Raw genomic sequence first — 20,892 nt, forward strand, 5'->3', positions numbered from 1 at the left:
GTCTCCTGGGTAGCTGGGACTACAGGTACCCAGGGACTACACCACCACACCTGGCTAATTTTTGTGTTTTGTGTTTTTGGGTTTTTTGAGACAGAATCTTACTCTGTTGCCCAGGCTGTAGTGTGGTGGTACAATCTTGGGTCATTGAAACCTCCTCCTCCTGAATTCAAGCAATTCTCATGCCTCAGCGTCCCAAGTAACTGGGACTACAGGCACGCACCACTATGCCTGGCTAATTTTTGTGTTTTTAGTAGAGGTAGGGTTTCACCATCTTGGTCAGGCTGGTCTCGAACTCCTGACCTCAAGTGATCTGCCTGTCTTGGTCTCCCAAAGTGCTGGGATTACAGGTGTGAGCCACTGCGCCCAGCCTTTTTTTTTTTTTGCGATAGTGTCTCACTGTGTCCAGGCTGGTCACAAATTCCTGGGCTCAAGCAGTCTGCCCGCCTTGGCCTCACAAAGTACTGGGATTATGGGCATGAGCCACCACGCCCGACCACTTTATATTTATTGTCTCAGTAAGTTCTTCCAACAATTCTGTAAGTTGTAGGTACTATTATACCCTTTTCTACAGATAAGGAAACTGAGGTTCAGAGAGATTAATTTATACAAAGTCACACGATAGTAGATAATGGCAGGAAGTGTCAAAATCTGGTCCAATTGATTCTGAAGCCTGTATTCTCAAAAACAAACAAAAAACAAGCTGTAAGATCCCATTGGCAGATACGGAAAATTGAAGTTGTAATGCTGTGCCTTGGATTAGTTTCTGAGACGGAGTCTCGCTCTGTCACCCAAGCTGGAGTGCACTGGCCAGATCTCAGCTCACTGCAAGCTCCGCCTCCCGGGTTCACGCCATTCTCCTGCCTCAGCCTCCCGAGTAGCTGGGACTACAGGCGCCCGCCACCTCGCCCGGCTAGTTTTTTGTATTTTTTAGTAGAGACGGGGTTTCACCGTGTTAGCCAGGATGGTCTCGATCTCCTGACCTTGTGATCCGCCCGCCTCGGCCTCCCAAAGTGCTGGGATTACAGGCTTGAGCCACCGCACCCGGCCTGGATTAGTTTCTTTCCGTGACTATAACAGCATCACTTGTTAGCAGCAGACATTCTAGCAGCAGACGTTCTAGTAGTGGTGCTCAGAGCATCTACCCTGGAGTTAAAATGTAGGATATGTTTATCTAGCTTAGCGTTTCTCAACTAGGAATGATTTTTATCCCCAGGGGACATTTGGCAATGTCTGGAGACGTTTTTGGTTGCCTCAACTAGGTGGAGCAGGGTGCTACTGGCATCTAGTGGGTAGAGGCCAGGGATACTAAATGTTCTGCGATGCACAAGACTCTTCAAACAAAGAATTATCTGTCCTAAAATTTCAATAGTGCAGGGATTGAGAAACTCTGAGTCTAACTTGTTCCATTCTGTCATTACTACATGGGAGAACCTTGAAGTCTTAGAAATCCCTCACCAGTCTCTCAGGATTTGGTTTCTGAGGCTAAGTGCCTCGTGTGTAAATACTTTCTAGCTCAGTCCATTAACCCCCTCTTGCACATTTCCTATACCTTCATCTTAGTGGCCAGAGGCCTACTAAATGGTTGGGGTTGTTTTAATAAATCAGGCTTTTTCTTCCTGTTATTTCCAAGAGACAGGCTCAGTTGGCCTACAGTTCTTGCAGAAAAGAACCTGGTGACAGTACTCTAATCTGTTGCTGGCATCTTTAGCTCCCTAATCTGTGTTTATATGGCACAAAAAAAAATGACTCTCCCTGGTGCCAGACTTCATTCCTCCTCAGCACCCTGGCACTACTGACAGAGAGCACCTCCCCAGTCTCTTCCACATAGTGGCAACCCTACATGTTTATTTTATTGCACAGCTGTTCTCCCGAAGACATTTATTGAGACATGGACAGTACAGGATGCCTCTGGAGCTGGAATTTGGGAGTCTTAATCGTTTGTGTTCCCATTTGCAGATTCACGGTACTCAAAAAGCATCTGGTATTATTCCTTAACTGTTTTCCTGTTTGTAGTTCTTATCCCTTCCCCCAGAAAAAGCTCTTACACAATATGAAGTTTGTTTTTTCAATTTATTTTCTGCCCTCTCTTAGCAACTAGCATTTTGTTAGTCATGTACTGAGAAAATCAACTTACCTTCTACCATTTGGGGTTCTATGGTTTTCCGTTAAAAGCTGGAGAAAATGATAAGGAACTAAAGTAATTTGAGAGAGACTAGTGGTCAAAGGGGGATGTCAACCATCTTGATAAGCAAGCCCAGGAAACAATTTGGAAGCTCAGTGGAATTGAGCCTGAATCAGAATGAAATGGAATAATTCCTTCCAGGGAAGTGGTAGACCTTGTAACTAAAAAAAGTGATTTTCATTATCAAAGAGGCATAGAAAAATCAAGAAAGTTCCTTTTAATAAAGTCCTTCGGGTATCTTACCCTCCTCATGACCCAGAGGTTCAGCAAAAGTCAGATATAATTATTAAAGGGGAATTTTCTGTGAAGGTTAAAGCAAGGGTATATATTTACCTCATCTGAATGATACACCACAGGGACCTCAAGTAGAGATTTGAGGTCAGTGGACTCACTGACATCACACCCCCAAATGCTGTCGTTCTCAGGTCTCAGGGAGATCATGACTGGGCCTATGTCTTTGAATTTGCAAGATTTCAAAGGATGTCTTGTTTTGGGGGTATTCATTTATCTAGAACGGTTTGTTTTAGCCTTTATTCCATTATTGTCCTCCTAGGGAACCTTTTTAGACATTTTTTTCCCTACTTGTCTCTCCTCCCATGAAATTTTAATATCACAGATACAATGTGTATCTATTTATATACTCTGATGCTTTGGAAGGGAACAAATGATTATACTAAGGTTTTTTTTATTATTATTTTTTGCCCCATGAACCAATTTTACCCCATGGGGTGATATTCCATGTGTTGAGAATGCATGATCTAGAAGTATCATCATTTTGGAAATGAACTGTTATTTGTACTTTTCCTTACAAATTGAAAATGGGACAAAGACAAGACTATCAATAAATGAATGCTGAGAAAATAGTCTTCTGACACAGTGGCCAGCAGCAACTGGAAGAGTGCAGAGAGTACTTTTCTCATATTTCTTGGCTTGTATGGAGGTTTTCTCTTTGAACCATCTCTTGATCATTTGGGGAAAGAAAGGGAAACACCAGGAGTAGCAGTGTGATAAATGCCACTCTCTAAAAGAAAAGAACTACAGTTCACAAGATGCTTTTGCAGTGATGTGCAGAGGAAGAAGACTAGGTGATACTGAAGAATCTGGGCATGAAATTGTCCATTTTTCCAAGGCTGGTAAACTCTAACAAGTTCAGTTTTTCAAGGTAGCCTTTGATTTACAGCTGAGAATACCATTTAGGTTATCTAGCATACAGGAATGTTCTATTCTCCCAACAGGGTTTGACTCTGTCTGATCAGAAGGAGGGTGGTTGTGTATGAAATGCACCTCAGAAGGAGGAGGAGGAAATGACATGTTCGTGTAAATGAAATACAACTGCAAATTAAAGTGTCACCCTGTTAAAAAAAATCCATTTTTTATTTAATTGGTTACCAAGGAAAAAAATGTCATACAGAAGAGTATATCTCAGAGAAAGTTAAACCCTGAGATGTTCTAAGCAAATGTGGATTCAAGGAGGTTCTTAGGGGGTAGGTATAATAAAAGATGGCCTTAATAAAAATATTCTGATGCTACAAAGCGAGGCTCATAAATGTTTATTGTGTTACGTGCCAGGGGTCCAGAAGAGATGAACGCATATTACCTTATTTGTTTTTCACTGTCTCTTTCTATCCAGTCAGCTGTATGGTAGCTGCCTCTTCCCTGGAGGAAGCCTGTTTTTGAGATGTCCTGTTAGGAAGAAAGTGATAAAGGAGGAGATTCTTTGTCTGAAAGAGTGCTGCTTACTATCAGGATGGCCAGGGACTGAAATGCTACTGGCTTTTCTGTATTAATGGTGTCTTCCCATTTTTATTTTTCTTTTCCCACATTTTTATGAAATTTCACCTGTCTCTTTTAGATGTCGAGCCTACCAGACCATGTATGTACAGTACCTGCCACGTTGTTGGCACTAAGTAAATGTTAAGTAACAATGGGAGGGACTGATGGATGGGATTATATTTCCACATTAAGTTGTTCCCTGACAAACATACCTGGTTTTTCTGTGAGACAAAGACTTGCCAGGTGGGACTCATTAACTTTCTTCAGCCATAGTCTAGTTTTTCCTCTTCTCTCCCCACTACTAATCCCAGTATTGTTTTATGTTTTGCAGTGGAAACGTTGATAAATAATATAATGTGCTGTCTTTGACTTCTTCCTCATCAGGGGCAGTGATCGGTGATGGACAGTCTGCCGTGGCCAGTAACATTGCCAATACTACCTACCGGCTCCAGTGGTGGGACTTCACTAAGTTTGACCTCCCTGAAATCAGTAATGGTAAGTCAATATCAAATGGGGTATCAGTGGAAGGGTTATATTTGCTGGTGAGCCAGAACTCAAAAATTCATGGAGCACTGGGTTTTTCATCATCCTATTGAGCAGTTGTTGTCTACATGCCATTTCTGCACCTCTTCTGTGACTTTCATTTCAGGTCCATTAACCAAACATCAACCATACCATACACTTAAGTCCGTTAAGATCTGGATTAATCGAGTTTAATTAACATCACTTAGTCTTTCCTAAAGGGTCACAAGGTTTAGCTCTTGGATCCTACACTCCCTTTTCTTTCTCTTCTTTTCAGTTCCACCTAAACTTTAGGTTTTAGCCGGTGAACTACTAGTCCACAAACTCTTCAGAGCAGAGGAGTCTTTGGTTTTGTGTCTACTTCAGTACCTTACATTGTTTGCTACTGAGAGTGGGTGCGAGACATGTTTGCTGAATTGCTTAATTGAGAGTTACAAGCTGGGCATGGTGGCTCACGCCTGTAATCCCAGCACTTTGGGAGGCCGAAGCAGGCAGATCACTTGAGGTCAGGAGTTCAAGACCAGCCTGGCCAACATGGTAAAACCCTGTCTCTACTAAAAATACAAAAATTAACTAGGCATGGTGTCATGCGCCTGTAATCCCATTATAGGCTTAGTTGTTCATATCTGAAGCCGACATTTTTCTATCTTGTCTGTAAGATATTATAAGACTTTGCCAGTTGCCTTAAAATAATTAAGATATTCTCTGTCTGTGGCATTTCCTGATATGCCAGTCTTCGTATCTTTATTCATCTCAATGGTATGGTTGATATCTGATTTACAACATGACTGTTTCAGTTTCCTTGCTTCTAGTGAAGTCTGCAGTCCACATCCCAGTTGTTCTTTTGGAATCACAACATTTTAAACCTCTCATTTCACCTTCTACCTCGTGAAGGGCTCTCTCTTGCACATTTCTGAGAGAGATGGTTCAACCTCTGCTTGACTGCTACTGATGATAGACTGCACTGACAAGGTGGCCTGACCATCACTGCTACATTTGTGTTAAAATCTCTTTCGGCCAGGTGTAGCAGCTCATACCTGTAATCTCAGCACTTTAGGAGGCCGAGTTGGGAGGATCGCGTGATCCCAGGAGTTCAAGCCCAACCTGGCCAACATGATAAAACCTCGTCTCTACTAAAAATACAAAAATTAGCTGAGTGTGGTGGCACACACCTGTTTTTCCAGCTACTCAGGTGGCTGAGGCACAAGAATTGCTCGAACCTGTGTGGCAGAGGTTGCAGTGAGCCAAGATCACATCACTGCACTCCAGTCTGGGTCACAGAGTGGCACCCTGTCTCCAAAAAAAAAAACACACACACACACACACAAACACAATTAATTGGGCATGGTGGCATATGCCTGTAGTCCCAGCTACTTGGGAGGCTGAGGTGGGAGGATCACCTGAGCCCAGGAGGTCGAGGCTGCTATGAGCCAAGATCACACCACTGCACTCCAGCCTTGGGCAACAGAGCAAGACCCTATCTCCAAAACAAAAAAAAGTTCTTTTTTTGCACCGAGCCACCATTTCCCTTGTCACTTTCTCCCATTGGTCCTAGTTCTGTCTCTGAACCTCCATAGTATAAATCTCATGATGCTTCTTTCAAGTGACAGTTCTCTGACTATTTAAACTAAGCTGCCATTTTCCATTAAATCTTTGTTGAAAGGTCAAACCTCCTTAGATTCCTTTCACTGATTTCCAAATCCTTGACAGTTCTGCTCATCTTTCCTTTTAACTTTCAGTGGAGGGGGGCAGAAAAGAATAAAAAACTCTAGATGCGAGCTGTCAAATACATATTACAGTGGTGCTTCAGACACTATTAGCTTACCTTGTGGCTTCAGCACTTTTTTCAGAAGCCACTCTTGAATTTTCAGTCAGTTAAAATTTCTTGATAATTGCTAATAAACCAAGACTCAACCTTCCTGTACTTTTACAGCTTGATCTTTTTTTTTTCTGAAACGGAGTCTCGCCCTGTCACCGGGCTGGAGTGCAGTGGCGCAATCTCGGCTCACTGCAGCCTCCACCCGCCTTCCCTGGGTTCAAGCGATGCTCCTGCCTCAGCCCCCTGAGTAGCTGGGACTACAGGCACGCGCCACCACGCCCAGCTAATTTTGTATTTTAGTAGAGACGGGGTTTCGCCATGTTGGCCGGGCTGGTCTTGAACTCCTGACCTCAGGTGATCCACCCACCTCGGCCTCCCAAAGTGCTGGGGTTACAGGCTTGAGCCACCATGCCTGGCCCAGCTTATCTTTTGATAACCAAAACAGATTTGTATTTGTTTCTGTTCAATTTTTTCTGTCAACGGTAGTTTCTTTTTCCTGCCTCTCATCATCTATTTGAACATTGTTTTAATCCTTCTTTCTCAATATTCCATTGTCTACTAGTTCAATAAGCATGCTTTTCTGTGTTCTTTCAGATTGTTAGCAAAAAGTAGTGAATCAGGCAGGGCATTGCACCAAGCCTTGTGGTACATTACGGTGGACTTCCTCTGTGTTGATTTTAGTTTATGAATTAGCACTCTGGGCTTGGTTGTTCATATCTAAAGCTGACATTTTTCTGTCTTGTCTGTATGATATTATAAGACTTTGCCAGTTGCCTTAAAATAATTAAGATATTCTCTGTCTGTGGCATTTCCTGATATGCCAGTCTTGGTATCTTTATTGGACAAGGAAAATCAGTTTAATTTTTCCATGTCCTGTCTCAGTGAAACTTCAGCAGCAATCATCCATTTCTAAGTGCTTATAGGCCACATGTCCAGTAATTCATTCTTTAACTCTGCTGGGAATCAACCACAATCCACCTTTTCCCTTATTGAAAATGAAATTTGCTTCTTCATTTCTAGCTTTCTGGACCATAATTTATTTAAAGTTGGCCATAATTTAAAGTTATTTTGTTTTGTTATTTTGTCACTTTGTTTCTTTGTCATCTGAAATTGATATTACTGTTCAAAAATTTAAAAAATGTAAAAGATTAATACAGTAAGAAGCCCCCCAACCCACCCACTCCTCCTCATTTTAACCACTGTTAGCAGTTTTATCTATATATTTTCAAAAAAAAAAAATTTTTTTTTTTTTTTTTTTTTTGAGATGGAGTCCCGCTCTTTTCCCAGGCTGTGCAGTGGCGCTATCTTGGCTCACTGCAACCTTCGCCTCCTGGGTTCACGCCATTCTCCTGCCTCAGCCTCCTGAGTAGCTGGGACTACAGGTGCCCACCACCACGCCTGGCTAATTTTTTGTATTTTTCATAGAGACGGGGTTTCACCGTGTTAGCCAGGATGGTCTCGATCTCCTGCCCTTGTGATCTGCCCGCCTCGCCCTCCCAAAGTGCTGGGATTACAGGCGTGAGCCACTGCACCCAGCCATCTTTTCAAAAATATTATATGTATATAGAAGCAAATACAAATTTATGTTTTTCTGCCTTTTATTTAACCCAAATGGTAGCATGCTGTATGTACTTGTCTGTACTTTCTGCACTTTTTCTTTACAGTATAGCTCAGTGTTCTTTTCACGTCAGTATATAAAGAGCTTATTTATTCTTTTTTATGACTACCTAGTATTCCATTGTATGAATGTACCATAATTTTCTAACTAGTCTACTATTAAAGGACCTTTAAGTCATTTTCAATATTTTACTCTACAAACTGTGCTGCAGTTTATCGTTTTGCACATGTGCAGGTATATCTCTAGGATACATTTCTAGAAATGGAATTGCAGGGGGGAAGAGTGTGCATTGTAATGTTGCTAGTTATTGCCATACCACACTCTATACAGCTCGTGCCAAATTATTATTCCACTTGGAGTTCATGAGAGTGCCTGATTTCATAAACTCTTGCTGATAGAATGTGCTATCAAATTTTTGGATATTTGCAAATCTGATATGTAAAAAAAAAAAAAGTAGTATGTAGGTATTTTACATTTGTATTTTCATGTTACAAACAAGGTTGCATGCCTCTTCATATGAACAGCCATTTGTGTTCCCTTCTCTTGATCTGTCCATGTGCTTTACCAATTTTTCTGTTGTGTCACTGGTCTTTTCCTTAGCGATTTTACAGGAGTTCTTTATAAATCAGAAAATTAACTTATAATAGGAGTTTCCTACTTATCATTCAAGTTTTGACTTTGCTGAAGGTTATTTTTGTCATAGAACTTATTTTAAGGAGTCAAAATTATACAACTTTCCTTTTATGGTTCCTTGGTTTTGTGTCATCATTAGGGAGATCATTTAGAACTTTTAGATTTTAGTTTTTTAATAGTTAAGTCTTTGATTCACTAGGAAATTTAGTCCCAAATATTCAAAGTATGATCCAATTTCCCCCCCATATGGCTACTCACTTGTCCCAACTAATTAATAATCCATTTGTCTCTATTGATTTGGGATGTTATCTTCATCATAATATTAATTTCTTTTCTCTATTTAGATATATTTCTGGACTCTCTGTTCTGTTCTAGTGATGTGTCTGATTATTCATTTGAAAGTTCCACATGAGTTTAATCTTTGAGGATTTATGTTTTATTTACTTTTATTTCACTTACTTTTATTTTTAGAGGGTCTTGCTCTGTTGCCCAGGCTGGAGTACAGTGGCGCAATCATATCTCACTGTAACCTCAAACTCCTGAGCTTAAATGATCCTCCTTCCTCAGCCTTCTGAGTAACTCGGCCTACAGGCGCATGCCACCATGTCTGGCTGATTTTTTAATTCTTTTTATAGAGATGAGGTCTTGCTGTGTTGCCCAGGCTGGTCGAGCTCCTGACCTCAAGTGATTATCCTGCCTTGGCCTCCTGTAGTACTGGGATTACAGGTGTGAGCCCAGCCTGATTCTGTGTTTTACTGATGAGTTCAGCAACCCCCAAGTTGATTTATGTGAATTGCATTTAACCTTTTCCTGGAGTTAGGCTAAAGATCTTGCCACCTGCTTCTCTCACTTGAGATTTGAGATTAGTGTTTAGAAGTTTATGAATAAGGCCTCATGCATAAATAATTTTGAAATTGCTTTCCTGAAAAAAGTGACGCTTTAGATTCACTATGATTTTTAAGAGTAAACTCTTACTGGGTGAATGGAATTGGTCACTAGGCTGTCCTGTCAGAATAGGCCTTAAGAAACCCGGCAGATGAGTGGTGTGGGGCAGGCCATACCACAGGGGATATAGTGCCTTCAGGGAGTGTTTATGGGTCATCTGGAGCTCTGTACAGGCCTTATTCTGAAATCTGAGGGGCTCAGAGATAGCCAAGAGGAAAATTTTCTGCTGATTTAACCCCCCTTGGGTTTTCTAAATCGGTATCTAATGCATTTGCAAAAGCATTGCAACTGCTAATCGCTCCCATGGCCTCATCTGGCCAGCCAGCAACAGGCTACAAATCGATCTTTGTACAAGGTGTTTGTTTATAATTTATGGAGCTGATAGGAAGGCAGAGCCATCTGCTCCTCCAGGCATCAGTATTTCTAACCCCTCCCCTTCCCTGCTAGGGCATTTTCACTTGGAAATGATTTCTAATTGGGAGGAGATTACATTGCAGAGTCTGGAACATGGCTTCCTGCTGTCTCCTGCATTGTTTTTTCTCCCTCTGGAGCTGCCCCCTGAAGTTCTTGAGCAGTTTTGATTTGAAAATCCTTTCTTTCCTAATCTTTATTTCCATCCTTCACAGCCCAGCTAACTACCCCATCATTTTTTCCAATATGTGTTTTGCCTTTAAGTGAAAGCCAGTTGTTGGAGATACATCTCCAGGACTAAGGATTATTTGACGAGGCAGCATTTCTCAAGTGTAGTCCAAGTCCAGCAACATCAGAGACACCTGGGAATTTGTTAGAAATGCAAATTCTCAGGCCCCATCCCAGCATTCTGTGTTTTAATACGCCCTCCTGGTGATTTTGATACATGTTAAAGTTTGTGTACCGCTGGGGTCACACAGGGTATGGAGCACCACAAAGACTTCTAGTGGTGTGTAAGCTGCTGGTGTCTTTGGCTATATTTCACTTCTCCCTTTTCTCTCTACCTTATATTATTGTTGAATCCAAAAAGGATGAGTTAGTTGTCGTTTGTCATTAGTACATTACTTTCCTGTGGCCTAAGTAAACAAGTAATTGAGATCCAAGAAATCTCTTCCTGTATGAATTAACTCATCAAAATCTCAGCCTTACAAGAGGAAACTTCACAAGTGAATGGAAGCAGTGACACTTATTGTAACTGAACATTTCCTTTTCCACATGTGAAATTAATAGACGACAAGCAGCAAATGTGAGAATGAAATTGTAAACAGAGCCCAGCGCGATGGAGCTACCAAATCACTCTATGCCTACCACATCCCATTAGGGTAGAAGTGAAACCCCGGATCATGAGCTGCAAAATTTCTGAAACTGAATATGCTACCAGAGAAGCTGTTAAAATTTTCAGCATTCTCTTTTCGTTTGTCCTTTGCATATCTCTGTGAGCTCATTGCAGTAGCCAGGAAGAGTTGTGAAGCTGGGTGGAGTCAGGGAAGAGGGCAGAATTTGGGAGACAGCTATTGATTTGGAATCATCATCATATACTACAAACGCAAGCACAGTGGCCTGGATTTGAGGCTGACAAAATGCTTTTTGTCCATATGCCCAGTTTTTAAGGGGTTTTAGAGCCAAGCTTTCCAGAAGAAGGAAAACCTTACTTGTACTCTCCTCTGTACCCCTTGTCTCCCTAAGCAGTTAAATGCTTTTTTTATGTATTGGTGATGAGTTTTGAGGGTTACTATAGCCTTCTAGATGTTTGACCAAAATGAATGTTAACACACATGAGCTAGATCTATGTAACAGCAAGACAGGAAAGTCTACTTTGATAACATACCCAACAGACATTTTCGAGACGTTAAATGTGGATAAAATGGTAACTGTTCAAAGCTGTCTTAAAGCCGATAGAGTCCCATTTCCTTTCCTATTTAAGTTCTTTTGGTTCTGTATCCCCAGCTGGATTCATGTGTTGATCCAGAAAAGGAGAGGGATATTGCCATGTTTTTCTTGTTTGTTTGTTTTGTTTTGTTTTGTTTTGTTTTGTTTTAAGCAAAGGGCTTGGGACCCTGAGTAATAAGTAGCAGACGTCCCAGTGCTAACTAGATAAATCTAGCCTTACAGGCTAGACCAGATGGTGAGTTGGGAGTTGAGCAGTAGAAAGGCCTAATGGTGATAGCAGTGAGTATTTGGATGTCATTATTTTATTAGTTAGCAAACAGAACCATCCTTGTGGTCCCTCTTCGGTTTTATGCGTAATGGTGCTGTAGGTGTTAGCCCCTGAGTTGGCACAGTGGTCTTATCAATGTGTTCTGATGCCTTTTTTGATATACACTGTCATCTCATTAGCAATACACAGGGAAAGGAGAACAAATAGAGTTTTACAAATCACTCTAAGTGTCAGATCGCATAAGCCTGGGGGCCTCTGAAAGAGCAATTCCTTGTTTTGGTAATTTCCTAGGGAAACTTGCCCTTGACGTTTTTTTTTTTGTTTTTTTTTTTTTTGGGATTACTGCAGTAGATCACCTGGACTCTGGGGAGGGCAGCTGAGCTTGGCTTTTTTTAAAAAATTACAATGCCTCTGACAGTGGACATCTCCTTCAAATAAGAGAAACAATAAAAAGTTTCTTTGCTTGAGGTATATCTAAATGGGACAAAGCCCTGATGAGCTTGGTCTGTTTGAATGTGTTATGCTGTTCTGCCTGGGCCCATGATGTGGGCACTCTTGTTCTATGCTCACATCAAGGGTAAGCCACTTCCTCCTGGCAGGGAATCGCACAGTGGGACTCAGAGAGGGATTCAAATGAAAACTGAAACAAGGCCTATAGGCACAGTGCCAGTTAACATCTCATTGGTCCTGTCATGTGGAGTGGATGCTCCTTACCAACAGACATTCCTCCACCCTCAGATCTTGCCACCTTACCAGGCTGAGCCTGCTGCCTGCCTGACCCTGCAGTTTGTTCTCAGGAACTACTAAGTGCAGACTAGGGCTGCCATGGACATTGGCATACAGCATAGTGGGAAATGAGCCCTGGCCATCCAGCCACAGCTGGGCATTATTGTTTTTCCTCTCTTGGTAGAGTTAGAGATTAGTATTAGCAAAGAGCTGTTCCAGAAAACTGGTCTCTAGATGTTCCAGTTCTCTTTCTCTTAAATGAGAAAGCAAAATACAAATTTGTGAAATGGCTTTCTTCTCCAAGGTCACATAACAGGTGTTGAATAGGATTCCTGCCTCAAGAAGGCTCTACCTGTATCACCTTTTTCTTGGAACCAATGGGTTTGCATTTTCATTTACCTTAGTTTTGATCTCTGGGACAATAACAGCTGTTAAACGGCTCTCTAGGAATAATTTTTAATAACTTCTTCCTTATCTAATCTCTCAAGTGATATTTCCTAAATGTGAACTAAGACTCAGCAGGTGGTTGTGGTGGTGTTGACTATCCTGTAGTTTCCTGCTAAGGTGGGAGAAGAGACATACTTTTCTTGCCTCCTGTGTTTTGTTCATTTGACATTTTAGTTTGAATGAGAAGGTATTCTTTAGCATTTCCAGACAAGGTGCAGGCCCTTAGGAAGTCCCTAAAGTTTCTTGGCCCCAGAATTTTTACAGTATCAACTCCAAAGTTTCTTATCCTCTTTTCTTTCTTTGTCTGATGCAGCCTCCGTGAATGTACTGGTGCAGAACTGCAAGATCTACAATGATGCCAGCTGTGATATTTCTGCAGATGGCCAGCTCCTGGCAGCTTTCATCCCCAGCAGCCAGAGGGGCTTTCCCGATGAAGGCATCCTGGCAGTATACTCCCTGGCCCCCCATAACCTGGGTGAAATGCTCTACACCAAGCGATTTGGTAAGGGATAGGAAGCCCAACCTAATGACAGAGGGACACTGGTGCCTTGGCATGGTCATTGCTAGGTGAGGCATGGCTTGGGTGGGAGTAACGGTCACATACTGCCCCTACCTTCACTGGGGCACAGGCCAGAGAAAGATTGCTTTGCAGGAGTGCTGGCTGGTAACATTGCAGAAGCATCTCAGGATTAGAGTCCTACCGCATGCCCCTGTTACAGTGGCCCGGAATAAGGGAGGAGGTGGTCGCGGCACACAAATGCACTGCAAGGCAGTTTGGCATTGTGTATTTAAAACCTCTCAAAATGTGTCAGCTCAACGGCGGGCGCGGTGGCTCAAGCCTGTAATCCCAGCACTTTGGGAGGCCGAGACGGGCGGATCACGAGGTCAGGAGATCGAGACCATCCTGGCTAACACGGTGAAACCCCGTCTCTACTAAAAAATACAAAAAACTAGCCGGGCGAGGTGGTGGCGCCTGTAGTCCCAGCTACTCGGGAGGCTGAGGCAGGAGAATGGCGGGAACCCGGGAGGCGGAGCTTGCAGTGAGCTGAGATCCAGCCACTGCACTCCAGCCTGGGTGACAGAGCAAGACTCCGTCTCAAAAAAAAAAAAAAAAAAATGTGTCAGCTCTTTGGCAATCCAGCTTTTAACGAAATAATCAGAAAACTATACAAAGATTTACATACAAGGGTGTTCACAGCAGTGTTACCATACAGAAAAATGCCAAATTGTTGCCTTGAGACTGTTTTTTTGTTGTTGTTTTTTGCGGGGGGAGGGGGTGGTGGGTGTTTTGTTTCGCTGGTGTCACCTTTGGTCAAATTTTAGGTGTTTTTTGTTGGTTTTTTGTTTTATTTTTTTTAAGAGTTGACTGAACAAATGATGGTGCAGTGATGGAATTACTCCACTGGCCCTTAAAATGCTCTTACAGAACAGTGTTCATAATGTATTAAATGAAAAAAGTGGGTTTCAAAATAGTAATATCAGGATGTTAACAATTTTTTAAAATGTTGATAATAATGGTTAGCATTTATTAAGTACTTTCTTTTTGTTTGTTTGTTTGTTTTTTGAGACAGAGTTTTGCTCTTGTTGCCCAGGCTGGAGTGCAATGACGTGATCTCAGCTCACCACAACCTCCACCTCCCGGGTTCAAGCGATTCTCCTGCCTCAGCCTCCCGAGTAGCTGGGATTACAGGCATGTGCAACCATGCCTGGCTAATTTTGTATTTTTAGTAGAGACGGGGTTTCTCCATGTTGGTCAGGCTGGTCTCGAACTCCCTACCTCAGGTGATCCCCCCGCCTCGGCCTCCCAGAGTGCTGAGATTACAGGCGTGAGCCACTGCGTCCAGCCTTATTAGGCTTTCTATATGTCAAACACTATATTCAGTATGTATATGCCTTCTCATCATACTCCTCACTACAGTCCTATGAGATAACACCAGGATGAGCAAGTGAATATGAAGATTGGAGAAAAAGAGAAGAGTAAGAGTGAAAGTTGTTTCCTTGGAATGGCCAGAAGTCTAGGAAATATCTCTCTGTTCTGTTGGCCCTCAGGTCCCAATGCCATTTCGGTGAGCCTGTCCCCAATGGGCAGATATGTAATGGTGGGCTTGGCCTCACGAAGGATCCTCCTGCACCCCTCCACAGAGCACATGGTGGCCCAGGTCTTCAGGCTGCAACAGGCGCATGGTGGAGAGACCTCCATGAGGGTGAGTGCTATTGCTTGTGCTTTCACTGTATGGCATCTCCCCTAAGCTTGGAAGGGTAATGAGGGACAGTGGTGTAACCTCCCAGCCAGGACCAGAGCTATCATGCAGTCATAAGGAGTAAGGAAGGGCCCCAGTCAAGCCCATCCATGATCTGCAGGCTTCATTTGTGGAACCCCTGGACTATCAAAGGCCCTTCCTCACACCCTAGAACATGTGCTGCATTCCCCAGAGGCCTGCAAGTATCTTCAGATAAACTGAATACTTCCTTACTTGTACATGAAACTTTTAATCTGGAGATGCATAAAGGACCCAATGAACTGCTTTTTTTTTAAAGCTTTGTGTGTGTGTGTGTGTGAGGAAACAAGCTGTAAAAAGTAATAGTATGCCATGAAATTTTTTTTTCTGTGAGTTACAATTATGATGGACGATGAAGACTTTAGGCAGCTGCTTTATTCTTAATCATCCCATTCATTTCACCAGTAGAGAAAAGGTCCTGTCTAGGACCCTGTCTTGTCTGAGGCGTGTCTTTCTTATATTGCCATAAAAGCCTTCTGGGCATCCTGTGTTTGGTGGCCTTTTGGCCTCAGCCAGACTAATGTGCCTGAGTGAGCGTCCCACATCCCATAGGTGCTCATTTAGCCAGGGTTTTGTCAAGGGGATTCAAGCATTTGAACAGTTCTCTAATTAGATAGTATTTAAGCTTTGTCTGAAGCTAAGAACCTGTGAATTTCCCAGTACTTTGTGCAGTCTGTACCATTTATAGTTGGATGTACTTGTTGGTCCATTTTTTGTCTTTAGCTGTGTAGTGTATATGTTTAATCCACCCAATTTGGTTCAGTGTAAGCTCCTTAGAGGGATATCCCTCAGGGGCCTTCATTTAGTGCTGTGCATGTAGATGGTTGTTGAGTGTCTGGAATGGGAAACATTTCTTTTTTTTTTTTTTTTTTTTTTTTTTTTTTTTTTTGGCGGAGTCTCGCTCTGTCGCCCAGACTGGAGTGCAGTGGCGCAATCTCGGCTCACTGCAAGCTCTGCCTCCCGGGTTCACGCCATTCTCCTGCCTCAGCCTCCCGAGTAGCTGGGACTACAGGCGCCCGCCACCTCGCCCGGCTAGTTTTTTGTATTTTAGTAGAGACGGGGTTTCACCATGTTAGCCAGGATGGTCTCGATCTCCTGACCTCATGATCCGCCCGTCCCAGCCTCCCAAAGTGCTGGGATTACAGGCTTGAGCCACCGCGCCCGGCCGAAACATTTGTTTTAAAGAAAAAACTAGAGAGCGCACCCATTATATACAAAGTGATAGAAAGTGGGTGGCCTGGTTGTGGTCCTTTCTTCTCCAGCCTCTTCTCCCTCCTGTCTCCTACAGATACCCTCTGTCCAACTACACTGAACCACTTTCCAAGCTTCTTGAATTTAGCAAAGTGCCTTCTTGCCAGGGTACCTTTACTTGGAATGCCCTCCTGTCCCCTATCTCCAGCTACCTGGAAGCTTTTCACCTTCTGTGGCATCTTTCTTAGTCGAATTGACTTAGTTCCTTGTGCTATCATTGTACCCCTTACACACTGTCATGGCAGTACTTGTCACACTAAACTGCAGTTATTTGTTTCATGTCACTCTCTTCTCCTGGACTGTGAGCTCCTTGAGAATAGAGACTGTGTCTGTTTTATCTTTATGAAGTCCAAGAACTTCATGGGGAACCTGACACTTAGTAGAAAGTGAATGAATGAAAGAGAATCTCAAAAAAAAAAAGAAAAAAGTATCCTCTTTACAATTTCTAGGTGGTAACTAGCAGAACCAGTGATGGATGACATAAAATCATGTCCCCACCAAGCTTCTGAAAGGAAAATAAGTCATTCTCTGCTCTTGATATCACAATGACAAGAAAGTTCTGATCTTGAATTTGATATGGCTGGAAATATTTGACATTGGGTGAATAGGAGATGTCATTGTGGGATATTCATCAAGCCTATTTTCTTATCTAGATATTTGAGGATGGAAGTTGAGTTTTCATTTAAATATTCTTCTGACCGGGCACAGTGGCTCACACCTGTAATCCCAGCACTTTGGGAGGCCGAGGTGGGTGAATCACCTGAGGTCGGGAGTTTGAGACCAGCCTGACCAACATGGAGAAACTCCGTCTCTACTAAAAATATAAAATTAGCCAAGTGTGGTGGCACATGCCTGTAATCTCAGCTACTCAGGAGGCTGAGGCAGGAGAATTGCTTAAGCCCAGGAGGCGGAGGTTGCGGTGAGCCGACATGGTGCCATTGTCCTTCAGCCTGGGCAACAAAAGAGTGAAACTCCATCTCAAAAAAATAAATAAATGAATAAAAATAAATAAATATTCTTCTTTTGCTTCTCTTAAACAGACTTGGCTGGTAAAAGCACCTGGTCTCTGCTTTTCACCACCTGGAATCCCAGTCCCAACAGCTGCCCTTCTAACCCTTGCAGCCTAATTGTGGAATAATTGTTTATAATCATTAATAGACAGGATCTGATTTGGGTAGCTCTGACAGACCTCTCTAGCCTGTTTCATAAGCCAGGGCTCTTGCCCAACTCCTGCACACAGCCTGCCAGTCCTCCGTGCTAGCACAGTTCCACTTTTCCATTGTAGCCAGAAACATATGGCTGAAGACAGTTACAAAGCAGAAGCCAAGGTGGTGGGATCTGTTGTCACATAGGGGACTGGCAGCTCAGGGAATGTGGCTAGAGAACTCTGCTGAGGAGATGTGGTCATCCAGTCAGTCCCTGGCTGTCCTGCCAAGGGGCTCAAGGCAGCTAGCCAGCAGCTGCATGCGTGGTGACTAGAGCTACTGCCAGGCTGCCCAGTGAGCCTTTTTTGTTTCTCAGTAGGTACCATCTGCCACCAAGCACTAAGAAAGGGAGCTGAAGTACTTAGAAAGCTCCCATTTGGGAAGTGTTCCTGTCACCCAAGAGACAGGATCAAGGCATCTCAACAAGGTTTAGGTCAATCTGGTGTCCACCCAGTCTGACTTCAAAGCCCCATGCTACGGAAAGACTTCTGGTTTTCCAGGTCTTGGTTGCCCCTTACATCCAAAGGCACCAGATCACTCAGCAAATGTCCCTGAATTCAGTGATTAGTGGAAGGGAAGACACCAGCTTTTTTGGATAGCTGTGCTGTATCACCATTTAAGCGGGAAGTGAATTTTTATCTGAGAACAGGGAGCAAGGGTTTAATGGGACAGTACAGCGTCTCCCTCTTTGCACAGGTTAGTATAGGTGGTGTCTCCATCTCTAATGTCAAGCTCTGGCCATAAAGGAATGCTTTAGTGGGTAATGGGCCTGTCCTAGAGCTTTGCTACTCAGAATTCCCCTTCTCTCTGGTGTTACTTCTTGGAATTCACTGTGGTAATGTTCAGAGAGGCAAATGTGTTGGGCCAACAGACATTCCCAGGAGAACATCCTCCAGAGCATTGATTTATTTTAAGATGGCACTAAGTGACATCTCTCCCCAAGAGATGGTCTCTGACACAATCCCATATGAAAACTCTTCTGAAAATGAATTGCTAATTGCTATTAGCCTTGATGCACTTACTCTAAGCAGTTCTTCAGACCTCTGGATCAGTGCTTCCCAAACTGTGGTTCTTGGACAACTTACATTAGAACTAAATGGGTCCTTATTAAAATACAGATCCGTGTCAGACCTAAATTCAGAATAAGAATGGCAGCCAGAGGGACCCAGGATTAGTATTTTTAAAGCAAGCTTTCCTTCCTTCATTTTAGGTGTCTGCCCTCAGCCTCCTCAGCGAGGCAGAGTCAATCTCAGTTCTACTTGCCATTGTGGTTTTGTGCGTGGTGCTTTGATTCTTTGCTAATTATGTTGCAGGCACAGTGGTGTTTGTCTTCTATTTCCTACCAAACTCAGCTTTTTGGCTGTGTGTGCCTCACCTCCCATATTTTCTCGGCTGTTGCTGCTTTCCAGGTTTCTCCCTTGAATAGCTGTATGTGCTGGAGTCTTTTCTTTATGTTGAATCATTTTAATTTTTGTCCTTATTTCTAGGATCTAGGGTCCTTTTGATCTTTCCCTTCTCTTTTTACCGTGTTAGTCTTCCCAATTTTAGTGATGGGTAAGTCAGAAAAGTAAGACTGGGCACATGTTTTCTCTCTCCCTTCCCACTGTCCATTTGCGATTCCTCCAGACTGGATATGCTACTCTCTATGACTCAGAGTCTTATTTTCTGTCTGATTCCCTTCTACTTGAGCCAGAGAGGGCTTTTTGTTAATTTTTGTTTTGTTTTTAGGTTAAGCTTTTAGAGACTGCTGAGCTGAAGTTTTGCTGAATTCTCAAAACACTTAAACTGCCTGTGTTCCTTCTTGGCTTTCATTTTCTAATTGGAACCAGGCACAATATTGTATAGAGAACTGCAATTAATTTTTTAAAATAGTGGCAACTTGCACAGTATAATAACTTTGGTTGTAACCAAGTGAAAGCATAATAACAAAAATACAAAATTACTAATGAAACCGGAAAGAGTCATATACCACATTGTTCCTCTAGTCTGTATCTCAGTAAATGCTGTGTTACTTAGGAATAGGGTCAGAAGTCTGCAACTGGGCAGGGAGGTTCAGGGACATGAGGGCGAAGCTAGGTCATCTTGAGCTAGAAAGCAAGAATAAGGATTAGTGTTTTCAGCACTGGAATTAACATGGAGCACCCCCACCTCCCAATAAGTGGGGATTGTAGGCACGTAAGTGGTTTAGTAAGAAGTGAAAAAGATCCTCATTGCCTAATTAATTGCTGCAGATCCTAGAGGCACTAGGAACTTGAATCTCACCAGGAATAGTTTGCTTTTCTCTTGGGTCATTTTATTGGCAGAAGGGATGACTAAGGACACCTTCATTTGACTTGGGTTGAGGAGGAAGCTCTGGGATAGAATGCAGTTTAGCTCCCCTCTCTCCATCGAACAGTATTGTGGTCTTTAAGGGAAAGCTTCCAATACCTAAGGGTCAATTTTATTGAAAGCTTTTTCTTTGTGGCTGTGTGGTAAAACCATAGCCAAGGGTTGAGTGAGTGTTACCTAGACAAATCAATAGTTCGTAGGACACATTGAAAAGAAAGTATCCATCTCTCTCCCTCTCCTCCTCTTCCCCTCTCCATTCCCCTTCTTCTTTCTTCCTTTCTTGACCTAAGAGTTTTGCTGGTCAATAGTGGACTATCCCTTTATACCCCTTCTCCCTCTAGAGTGCTAGCAATATGCCTCCCCTTCACCCTAAACAGGTCCCAGGCAGCAGGGAAGGAAAGCAGATTTGTTACTTTTTTTTTTTTTGAGACGGAGTTTCCCTCTGTTGCCCAGGTAGGAGTGCAGTGGCACAACCTTGGCTCAGTGCAACCTCTGCCACCTGGGTTCAAGTGATTTTCCTGCCTCAGCCTCCCAGTTAGCTGGGTCTACAGGCACCTGCCACCACTCCCGGCTAATTTGTGTATTTTTAGTAGAGACAGGGTTTCACCATGTTGGCCAGGCTGGTCTCAAACTCCTGACCTCAGGTGATCCGCCCCCCTCTGCCTCCCAAAGTGCTGGGATTACAGGCGTGAGCCACCGTGTCTGGCCTTTTACCATTTTTTATAGACCTACAGCCCACCCAAATCTGATTGCACCGCAGTTCTGTGTGTACCCCCAGGGGACCACATCAGCATCTTGGGAACTTATTAGAAATGCAGATTCTTAGCCCCACTTGAGATCTGCTGAGTCAGAAACTCTGGGGGCGAGGCCCAGCCATGTATGTTTTAACAAGCCTTCCAGATGACTCTGTGCGCTAAGAAGGAACGACGGGCTGTAGGGTGATTCCATCACCTCACCTGTCAATGTATCTTGATCCTTTCCCCTTTTGTTCTTGCTCTATCTCTTACTATCTCTGAAAATAAACGTTAGGTTGCTT

General features: G+C 43.0%; 1 protein-coding gene across 1 annotated transcript in view; it reads left to right on the top strand.

Annotated features, from left to right (window-relative positions):
- Positions 1–4,339: 4,339 nt before the first annotated feature.
- The window catches only part of LOC108519226 (activating molecule in BECN1-regulated autophagy protein 1-like), a gene marked incomplete at its 5' end in the record, with an annotated part of 48,563 nt that continues 32,010 nt past the window's right edge, over positions 4,340–20,892 (top strand). Inside the window, 3 exons of the mRNA XM_017858064.1 lie at positions 4,340–4,450; positions 13,107–13,295; positions 14,843–14,997. Of these exons, the coding sequence (XP_017713553.1) occupies positions 4,340–4,450; positions 13,107–13,295; positions 14,843–14,997 (455 nt within the window). The remainder of the gene's footprint in view (positions 4,451–13,106; positions 13,296–14,842; positions 14,998–20,892) is intronic.

This window comes from Rhinopithecus bieti, unplaced genomic scaffold (assembly GCF_001698545.2).
Source record: "Rhinopithecus bieti isolate Rb0 unplaced genomic scaffold, ASM169854v2 scaffold_46101, whole genome shotgun sequence".
In the NCBI taxonomy this organism is placed as follows: Eukaryota; Metazoa; Chordata; class Mammalia; order Primates; family Cercopithecidae; genus Rhinopithecus; species Rhinopithecus bieti.